General features: G+C 37.1%; 1 protein-coding gene across 1 annotated transcript in view; it reads left to right on the top strand.

Annotated features, from left to right (window-relative positions):
• Nucleotides 1-10,595, top strand: part of PUS7 (pseudouridylate synthase 7 (putative)) — a 20,051-nt gene that overhangs the window by 8,450 nt on the left and 1,006 nt on the right. Inside the window, exons 5-14 of the mRNA XM_010003845.1 lie at nucleotides 1,423-1,534; nucleotides 2,829-2,906; nucleotides 4,544-4,672; nucleotides 4,890-5,015; nucleotides 5,295-5,356; nucleotides 5,773-5,933; nucleotides 6,795-6,921; nucleotides 7,652-7,753; nucleotides 9,667-9,796; nucleotides 10,025-10,116. Of these exons, the coding sequence (XP_010002147.1) occupies nucleotides 1,423-1,534; nucleotides 2,829-2,906; nucleotides 4,544-4,672; nucleotides 4,890-5,015; nucleotides 5,295-5,356; nucleotides 5,773-5,933; nucleotides 6,795-6,921; nucleotides 7,652-7,753; nucleotides 9,667-9,796; nucleotides 10,025-10,116 (1,119 nt within the window). The remainder of the gene's footprint in view (nucleotides 1-1,422; nucleotides 1,535-2,828; nucleotides 2,907-4,543; nucleotides 4,673-4,889; nucleotides 5,016-5,294; nucleotides 5,357-5,772; nucleotides 5,934-6,794; nucleotides 6,922-7,651; nucleotides 7,754-9,666; nucleotides 9,797-10,024; nucleotides 10,117-10,595) is intronic.

Below are 10,595 nucleotides of genomic sequence, written 5' to 3'. Positions count from 1 at the left end.
GGAATGTCTGTTTGGTGGCTACTAAGAGAATAAGAAACTTCTCATTTAAAAATAAAATAAAATAAAAAAAAATCCTTAGTTTTATTTTTATAAAACAAAGAAATGATAAACAAAGCACTTCAGAATTGGTTGATAAACCTGTGTAGCATCAGTCCCCCTTCCCAGTAATGCCGTCAAGACTGGATGATCGTAGAAGGAAAGGTTTCTCTTTGTAGGATTTTATGTGCAACAAAAGCTTGACAGATACATTGACAGTTTTATTCCCTCCCAAATAATTTTACAGAATTGCAAATCAGTTTTTTTGTCTGCAGGAGCTGAAGTTCTCTCTCCTTCTGGCGTGCTCTAAACAAGGCACAGTATCTGACTTGAATTATCTGTTAATGTCTCTGTTGTGCCAGGTTTCTCTCCAGTATCACTTTAAAAAAAAAACCTCCAAGTAATTTTTTGTGAGTATACTTTTTTTAGGCTTCTGTAGAAATATGACCCATGCTTTTGCATGACACACAGAAAAACTCCTACGGATATAAGAAGTATGTTAGTAGTATAAATGGTAATTGTGGTCTTCCCACAAACCAGGGCTCCAGTGGTCCTCCTCCATTAATTGTAGAAGCCACTAGATGAAATGTGAAGTGGCTTTTATTGCTGGAAGTCAGTGTAATTATAATGTTTCTGAGAAATTTCATTGGGCAATGTGGAAGTTAAAAAGGTAGTGGAACATCTCCCTTATGAGGAAAGGCTGAGGGAGCTGGGTCTCTTTACCTTGGAGAAGAGGAGACTGAGGGGTGGCCTCATTAGTGTTTACAAATATGTGAAGGGGGAGTGTCAGGAGGATGGAGCCAGGCTTTTTGCAGTGATGTCCAGGGATAGGACAAGGGGCAGTGGGTGCAAACTGGAACATGGGAAGTTCCACATAAACAAAACAAAAACTGCTTTACTGTGAGAATGACAGAGCCCTGGAACAGGCTGCCCAGAGAGGTTGTGGAGTCTCCTTCACTGGAGACATTCAAAACCTGCCTGGACATGTTTCTGTGTGATGTGCTCTGGGTGACCCTGCTCTGGCAGGGGGGGTGGACTAGATGATCTTTTGAGGTCCCTTCCAACCCCTAGGATTCTGTGATTCTGTGAAATGACACAAGTGTTTTTTTAGATGATTTCATGACAAAGGAACTGTCACCATTCAACATTTTCTAGGTGACAGTTTACAGCCCAGTGGAAGGGGAGAAGGTGTTTTTCCATGTGATTTGCAGATTTTTCTGTCAGTAATTCACCTTTTTTTTTTTTTTTTTTTTTTTTTGGCACAAAGCAGATGAAAATCAGGAGAAATTTATTCTTGCATATTTGTTATAAATATAGTTGCAGTGGCAAAAATACTGGATTTTAAAACGATGACACTTTACAAATTTTAATATTTTGTTTTTAAAGATCCAAGAAAACACTCTTGGCCAAAATCTAGGGGAAACTACTGCCACTTTGTACTGTACAAGGAGAACAAGGATACTATGGATGCCATTAATGTCCTATCCAAGTTTTTAAGGTAAGTCTGTTGTTTCTGCCAACCTGGCTAGCATGCAGTCCTTCCCCAGTATGTTTCATGTTACTGGAAATATTATGCTTCGGAATTACATAAGAGCAACACAAGTGATAACAGTGGCCTAATTTGTAGTCAGTGCTTAAAAAAAAATATTTAAAAAAATCAAATGTGAAACTTGTGAGTTTTGGAAGAAGGTGAGACTGGCACAAAATGATCCTAAGAAATTTAACTGTGCCTTACTACTCTGTTGGAAAAGGTCCAGAATTGAAGTTGGCTGATTTGAGAGAGGCTTGGCAGCTCGAAGCCTCAGTGTGTGTAACCTGAATTAAAAGCCTGTTTTTTCCCCAGTGTCTGAATAAATGCAAGTATGTTATGAACATATCAGATATTGCTGAGATAATATGCTGATCAGTTTCTAAGCAGTTACAGTTGATAAACTGGTGTTCCATGTATAAATTTCTCCATGGCAACTTGGTTTTAATTCCTTTCATCCCATCAAGTGCAGCAACAAAAAGATTGCCAAAGGCATGATGTGAACACAGTGAAGTGCAGAGGAAGGACTATTTTAAAATTGGGTCAGTTCAGTGATCTACTCATAGGGAAACCTCCCCACTTCCCCCCTCGTTTTTCCTTCACACTTCCTATCCAAAAATAAATGTTTGTCATCTAGACTCTAATTGGTATACTGCTAATATTTGAGAACAGAATGGTAGGAGCATAGATAGCTTGGTGGGAAAATGTGTAATGGCAATCCTGCTACCTCCTGGTGCTAATAGCTGGAATACCTGGAAATATTCCCTCTGTGACAGACTGCAAAGTACAAAGTGGAAAGGAAATGAAATTATCCTCTGAAGGAAAAAATAGGGATGAAATTTTAAATTCTCATATCTATGCACCTGATGTGCATGCGTGGTATTCAAGCAGATATGTTATTGAAGTTTAAGGAAGAAACGGAGATGATTTTTATTTCTTTAGTGGGAGGAGTCATGTCTGTGCATTTCTGCTTTCAGTGGATGTATTCAAAGTGCTTCAAAGCACATACTCTGAAAGCACAGTTGTGAAAAAAGTCATCCTATCTACTTATAATTAAAACAGAGAAGTTTCCTTGTGTTTTATGTGCTCCTAGATGAGATCAGAAAACGCCACACATGTAAAATTGTAGCCTAATTCTGGGAAATACATGTATATTTTCTATTTTTAATATAGAAGATTAGTAATTCTAGGTAATTATGCTCTTATTTATGTTTGATCTGTGGCTGTTTTAATATACATAACATCTGTTACTTTTGCTTTTAAGAGTGAAGCCAAACATATTTTCCTACATGGGAACTAAAGATAAAAGGGCTATAACAGTTCAGGAGATCGCTGTCCTTAGGTAAGTCGAAGTATCCTGGAGTATTTGCACTTCTACTGTGGTTGCCTGAATATCTCCTTAAATACCTTAAAGACTCAGTATGGATGTGGCACAAATGGTGGAGTCAGGTCTCCACTTAGTAATGCATGTGTGTTCATGAAGATACTATAATCCTTTTCTGTTCCCTGGTGATTGCTAGTATTTTCAGTCAGTGGTGCACTGCATGGGTCCCTTGCAACGGCAGAGAAACAGAATGGCATGGTGAAAATTATGTCCCATTTCCTTCTTGACTTTTGTTTCCCCTTTCATCTACCTGGAATCCTATTTTCTTTCTCACTGAACTCTCCAAACAGCTCCAGAGAAGTCTAACCACTGCTTTTGCTCATCTTTCAGTAGCCAGAAGGGGCAAAAAATGATAACAATTTTTTCTTGCCTTAACCTACTCCCAGAAGTCACCTACTAAGACAAAATAAAATTTATCTTGTCATATTCCAAGATAATTATATGGTTTCTGGGCACTTGAAGTTAGTATTACATCCATAACTGAGAATTATGGATGCCTCGAAGTCATTAGCTAGGTGGATTATTCTGCCTGGACTACTATTTATGAATCCTGGAAAACTGTGCTCTGCAATTGAGGAATTCCAAAGCTTGAGAGCCAGAAATTTAATCAAATCTTCATTAAAAGGAGGGCATTCACTACTTAATTGTTAATATTTTTCCTCCCAGTAGTTTGCATGTGGATATGGTTGCACATGTAAAAGGAATTGATTTATAAATCCTGAGAAGCCCCAGATTCTTGTTACTGCAAGGCAGGTTTGCAAAGTGATGACCCTTAAACTTGTGGTGTAGCCATCTCATGTGCTGTTCCCTTTTCTTTTAACGTGATCATCTTTAATGTTGAGCCCAAGAGCTTCATTGTGTGGTAAGCGTTGACTGGGAGGAGTGTACTGATCTGTGGTGTCTGTTCAGTAGTGCCACAGTACCCAACTCTCCTGCATAGCAGGACTGAAGGCATTGCTGTACATCAGCCCACTCTGAGTTGAATACACTAGCCATGCGAGTTGATAAACTTGTTTATCCTGGCATAAATTTTAGTGAAAGTGTCAAAGAGCAGCTCAGAGATGCAAGGAGCAGGGTATGTGTGGAGAAGGGCCCGTCTTCTCCCCCCACATAAGACTAAATAAAATGCTTCCAAAATACTAGCGACAAAACAAGAGATACCAGCAACAGGTTTCATATTCCTTCATCTTCACTAAGCTTACCCAGTAGCTAATTAATTCAGTGTTTACAACTGTGCAAACTGGAGTATTCGTGTTGTAGTTACTAGAATAAAGCAGAGTTCAGCTTGTGGGGTAGAGAATACATCACTATTGCAACATCCTTTTTTCTTTTTTAGTTCATACTGTAACACAGATGTGGAAAAAGAGTACTAACAGTCTTTGTTGCAGTATACATTTCCTTTTGTATGAGGAGCCTTAAGAATTACCTGTTCTTTTCTTTTAGTTACTTCATTAAAATACTTTGGAAAGGCAGCAACAGAAAATTGTGGAAGCTGGAATCACTGCTTTTTGTTTTGAAGTGCCAGCTTTTCTATATTTATTTAATTACCATCTTACCTGAACATAGGTTGGTCACTGTTGTCTGTTTCTTCCTAGAATCACAGCACAAAGACTTGCTCATTTGAATAAATGTTTGATGAACTTCAAATTAGGAAATTTCAGTTACAAGAACCATCCACTGAAATTAGGAGAACTGCAAGGGAACCATTTCACTGTTGTTCTCAGGTAATATGTTTATATTTAGACAATTCTGTTAGAAATTTTTTCCTCTGTAAATAGTTAAGAGGTATCAGTGCATCTTCTGTTCTGAAAAAGAAATCCTATTGGCAGGAGTCTGCTGAATTTGATAGGTGCAAGCAATATTGACATTAAGCTTTAATATTATGGGGATTACGAAATAGTATAAATCCTTAATCTGTCTAACTTTCTTCATTCATGCTAGAAACATAACCGGAACTGATGACCAGATAGAGCAAGCAATGCACTCTCTCAGGGAAATTGGATTTATTAATTACTATGGAATGCAAAGATTTGGAACCACAGCTGTTCCTACATATCAAATTGGCAGGTGTGTGCTGTTTTAATCCTTTTGTTTTTATTTAATCCTTGTGTAATTTATGATGTATTTTGGGGAACCTTTTCCTAGCATGTTGCATGTGCCAGTTTTAATTTTAGATTCAAGAAGGAACTTGTTTCTGAACTTGCTTCAGCAGTCATCTTGCATAATACCACTACCTTTAATATTGCATAAATCTAAACACTAATATGTTTTATTTGTGTAAGTTGGCTAAATTTCCTTAAAATATATTTAATTAGTTCTTAATACACTTTTCTGCTTAAACCTTAGAGCTATTCTACAGAACAACTGGAATGAAGTAATGGATTTGATACTAAAACCACGACCAGGAGGTAAGGACTGAAAAATGATACATTAAGTGTTTCTGCCTGTCCTCCTCCAAGAATTTTATGTTCAGGAAAGACTTTTAGGTTTTGATTCTTTTAATTCAAAAGGCCATTTGTGAGGACAGCTTTGCACATGTTAGACTTCAGCCAGTTTAGCAATGGAGAAGCAATCATCAGGCTCTACCTGCCTTTTTGCTTCCCTTTCCTTGCGGTGCAGTTTCTTGCTGTGGGGGTGAAAAGGGACCTGAATACTTAAACACAGAGTCTCAGACTTCATATGAAGCTTTCCGACCGCAAATATTCTGTGATTCTGTTAATCTACCATGACTGAAATTTTATTTTTTCTACTGGTGTAACCAAAGGTGAGATTAATGTTTTTTGGTGTGTTGTTAAAATATTTTTATTTTACATCCTCATTCTAGCTGAAAAGGGATACTTAGTAAAATGCAGAGAAGAGTGGGCAAAGACTAAAGATCCAGCAGCAGCCCTCAAGAAACTACCTGTAAAAAGGTGCGTGGAAGGACAGCTGCTACGTGGACTCTTAAAGTATGGAATGAAGAACATAATCTCTGCATTTGGCATAGTGAGTGTAAAAGTGGTCTGGGGTATTTACTTGAATAAACGCTCTTTTGATGGTATCTGGCTGAATTTGAGATAGACTCATTGATGCTTCATGACTAGAAGGTTAAGTGTAAAATATTTGCATTTATCTCATCTTTTTGCTCTAAGTGCTACTGCGTGGTAACTGGCAACATCTGTAATTAATCTGTGCATTTCCAATTTATACAACATTCTCTCTGGTATGTTGGAAGCAATACAGTTATAGTTAGTAACCGTGTGTAATACAGATCTGAGAATTGTGCAAAAGTTCAGTATCAGCATTTTTCTGTCACTTTAGAAGTATAAACCAAACTGATCGTGTGCTAATGAACTGGCTTGGCTTACAGGTGGTGGATTCTCTGTCATTTTCAAGTATTGTAATCAAGATCAGGTACTTGGAGAAAATACCTCATCACTACAAACTACTGGGCCCATTGTAGGAGCTGAGGAATAGTAATAATTGTCTGTGAAGAAGATAATTAGAATAACACTGTGCTTTCACATCTGCAGTTTTCTAAAGATATCAGGAGCTTGAGTATGAATTCAATGTTTTATAATAGCTCTGTATGTTTGAACTGCTGAATTAAAAAAAATAATAATTAAAAAAGCTTTTTTTTAAATTCAAGCATGGGAGTTTTTTTGTGCAGATTTCAAATGCATAAAAGCATTATTTCTTCACATATCCATTTCCCAAATAATGAACAAAAAATTAGATTTATATACCAAGTAATAGTGTTAATCTTGTTGCTGGAAAAGATAACATTTCAAATATGTGTCTTTTTGGTTATGATCAAGAGGAAAAAAAAAAAAATCTTTCTAATGTTTTACTTTTTTTTACTTCTAGATACCAAGGAATAATCGTTTAATGTATATTCATAGCTACCAGAGTTATGTGTGGAATAATATGGTGAGCAAGAGAATAGAAGAATATGGGCTTCGAGCTGTACCAGGAGATCTCACACTTAAAGGAGGTAAAATCAGACAAACAAAAAGCTGGTGTTGCTCTGTAGTTCAGTGTCCTAGCAAAACGAGGCACACATCTGTTGATATGATACCACGTTTTCGTTTCCCTCTCATCCATCATGTCCAGTGATTTCCAAGTTCATTGGTCTGTTTTAGTCAAATTTTCACAGAGTTGGAAGTTAGGTATTACACTCCCATAAGCTGTTGGTTTGCTTGGTTTTTTCAAATAGCTGGATAGGGAAGAAAGACTATGAAGGACTGATGGCTCTCAAGAATTAACTTAAGCCTAGTTGAGCTATGGAGGACTATAGAAAGATGTTGAGAATGTTTGAACCACCAAAGTTTTTGTTTACATTAGTATCTTGTAAAGCAGAGACTCCGTTCAGTTAAAACTTTATTCACTTGGATTTACTCTGGCATTTCCAGAATGAGTGAGAATATTAATTTCTCCTTCATGTATGCCTGATGCCTGGTTAGGGGACTGTTCATCTTGCAGTCCTTATTTATTTAGCACTGAAAGTCAGGGGAAGCCAGGCTGTGATTCTGCTGGTAACTGTGACAGCCTTGAAGGCTGGTACTTGTCTTGGAAATACTGTTTATTAAGTGGGAATAAAACACAGTATTTATCCATCTCAAAGAAAGCTTGTTTTGATCAAATGGTTAATTTTAAATTTAGCTGTTGGTAACTGTCACAGCTACCCACACTGCTAACGTCTCATTTTTCTGTCCTGATTGTAGCCACAGCTGTTCATATTGAAGAAGGAGAAGTTGATAACTACACTATCCATGATGTAGTGATGCCACTGCCTGGATTTGATGTTATTTATCCAAAGCATAAAAGTAAGTCTGAATTAAATTTTCAGAGTAAGTACCAATATTAAGTCAGCTTTAAGACTGTTCTTAAAACAAAAATTGTTATCTATGCAACCTTGATGACCATTGAAAAAAGCACTAATTCAGACCTCTGATAATACCGTGTTAGCCTCTCCTGTTGTGGTGATAATAATCTACACTGTACCTTGTTTCATTTAACATAAAACTGTTTCATATTTGTTATTAGCTAGTAGCTTTTCCGAAGAAAGAAATGTTTACTGAGGCAAAATTATTTATCTTAGCACAAGAGGAAAAAATGGTGAGATATTAATTGAAACATGTATGCATTTTATTTTTAAAGGAGAAAACAAAGAAGACTTCCAGCATTTGTAAGCCAGGCAAGACTTGAAGATAGGAAAAAGAACCAATTCTGATTAATTAAATGATAACCAATAGGAATGTTTTTTTTAAAAAAAACAACAAAAACAAAAAAAAAAACAACACACAACAAACAAGCCCCCAAAACAAAAACAAAGTCTTTCATGTCCTGTATATAAAGTGTACTGGATCTAAATAGTTTTTAAAGGAATAGGTTCAGTGATCTAAAATTATCTGCGTGGAACATGATGCTATTATTAAGGGATAGAGTTATAGAATAATTTTGGACCTCAGGAGGCCACCTGGTTCAACCTTTTGTTCAAAGCAAGGTCAGTGCTTTATCCAGGCCAGCTTGCTCAGGGCTCTATCCTGTCACATCTGAAACTTTCAAGAACAAATAGTCTCTTAAATTCTCCTTTAATTCTTCTATAAGCTAAATAAGCCCATTTCTTTCAGACTCTCCTCACAGGACATGTTCTGTTGCTGATTTTGACTCTTAACTGTGCTTTAGCTTTCCTAACACCATCCCCACATGTATGGAAAATGTTTATGTATTTCTTTCTGTAGCTGGCCCTAGCTTTCACCTACTGTGTGTGTCCTCACATGTGAGCAGAACCATGAGTCTCCTGCCTAGCCAGATCGGTCTCCCAGTATGTGTGCTTGTTTTCCTCAGTGTTTGGGTGAACTTCTCTTGTACTTGGTTGTCCTTAGAAGACCAGTCAAGTCTCTCGAGACTTTGTCTGTCAGAAGTAAGACCCAGAGCTAGGATACCATTTATCACCCATCTCTGAAACACTTGGAAAGTAAAGGTCTTTTTGTGATTAGGTGTGGCACTGAACCACAGTGAGTTAAAGACTGGAAAGGAAAGCTGCAAGTTTCTACATTCAATATATTTATACTGGGATTTGCCCACAGTAAGCCTAAATTATCTCTGTCTAAAATTCTGAAGTGCATGAAGTAATGCTGGCAATTGCACTGCAAATCAAAGCCACTGGGCAGCATCTTAGTTGCAGTATATTCTTGTATTTCCAAGGCCTTCCCTGCCCCCCCTCCTGTTGTGCATCACATGCCCTTAAGGATACAAGACTAATAGCCTTACTCCTTCTGTTGGCAGTGTACTTAAAGGTCCCTACTGGCTAATTTCCTAACTCCTTCCACTCTGCTGATTTTTCACACAGAGCAATGGATAGTCTGGCCCGTGTCATTTTTTTTTTTTCCTCCATATACCAGAAATAAGTCTTGTGAAGTTTGGATTATGGCAAAGCATGCATGAGATGTCAATGAAATGTCAAAATACTAAATATACTTTGTAGATTTTGCTGTCAGGTTAAATTTTGCTTTTCTAGAATTAATTTTTAGTTACCACCTCTATTAATCAGGTTGTAGAAGCCACTGTTGTAGGTAATAACGTTTGCAATAATTAATTTTAAACCTCTCTGTAACATTTATCCCATCTAGGCTGAAAAGCTACTAAATATAAGGGAAGGAAAGATCCTGGAAAAAGGGCTGATTCAGTTTTCCACGCTGGGCTCACTTCTATTAAATATTTTCCTCTCTTGCAGTTGGTGAGGCCTACAAGGAAATGCTAGTAGCTGACAATCTTGATATCAACAACATGAGGCATAAGATCAGAGATTATTCACTTTCTGGAGCCTACAGAAAGATTATCATTCGACCTCAGAATGTCAGTTGGTAAGTAGGAGGATAAGGGAAATTACACTTGAATTCCCAGTGGAGAGTATGTGTGGGATGACTTAAGAACCATTCAGTTGACCCATGGGATGTACATGTGGGCCTTTCAGTTGTAACTGCCAGATTGGAACAATAAGTAGTATAACACATACATAGGTTTATACAAAACTATAAACATATTTTATTCAAAATAATGAATTATTTCACATGTTTGTGTATATTATAAAGGGAGGTGGTTGCATATGACGATCCCAGGATCCCATTATTTACTACAGATTTGGATAAACTGGAGGGAAAACCATTACCAGTTCTTCCTACAGGTAAGTAGATTTTTCTGCTGATGTTTGCAGAATAGAAGTTCGACCTGGCTGTTGGCTTTATCTGCAACATATTGAAAGCTCTTTTGAGGAAGAACTTTCATGTAATTAGACTGTTAAGTAATGGTATTAAAGGTCTCCAAAGTTAGGTGTCTAAATAAGGACCTTTATTTCTCAAGAGCATGAGCAATTCTGCCAGCAGTCTGTTGGCTGTTCCATTTTCTTATAAACACCAGTAAAATTGAGTATATGCTTAACAAAACATGCCTGTGAAATGCATGAAGATGGAATTAAGCCAGAAAATGTCCATATGCTTGAGCATGTTTTATTTGTGCTGAAGGTAAGAGACTGCTCAAATACCTAACAGAATTTAATGGTCCTTTGGCACTATTTTCCACAAGAAGTGAAGAGAGACTAGGAATTCAGTTTTGAGAAAACAAAAGTTTATCTTGCTTTGAAAAGAAGAAAATGCCAATTCCTGC

The sequence above is a fragment of the Chaetura pelagica genome, unplaced genomic scaffold, assembly GCF_000747805.2.
Source record: "Chaetura pelagica isolate M959 unplaced genomic scaffold, ChaPel_1.0 scaffold1048, whole genome shotgun sequence".
Taxonomy (NCBI): Eukaryota; Metazoa; Chordata; class Aves; order Apodiformes; family Apodidae; genus Chaetura; species Chaetura pelagica.
The sequence above is the reverse complement of the archived record's forward strand: the minus strand, read 5'-3'. Positions and strand labels throughout refer to the sequence as shown.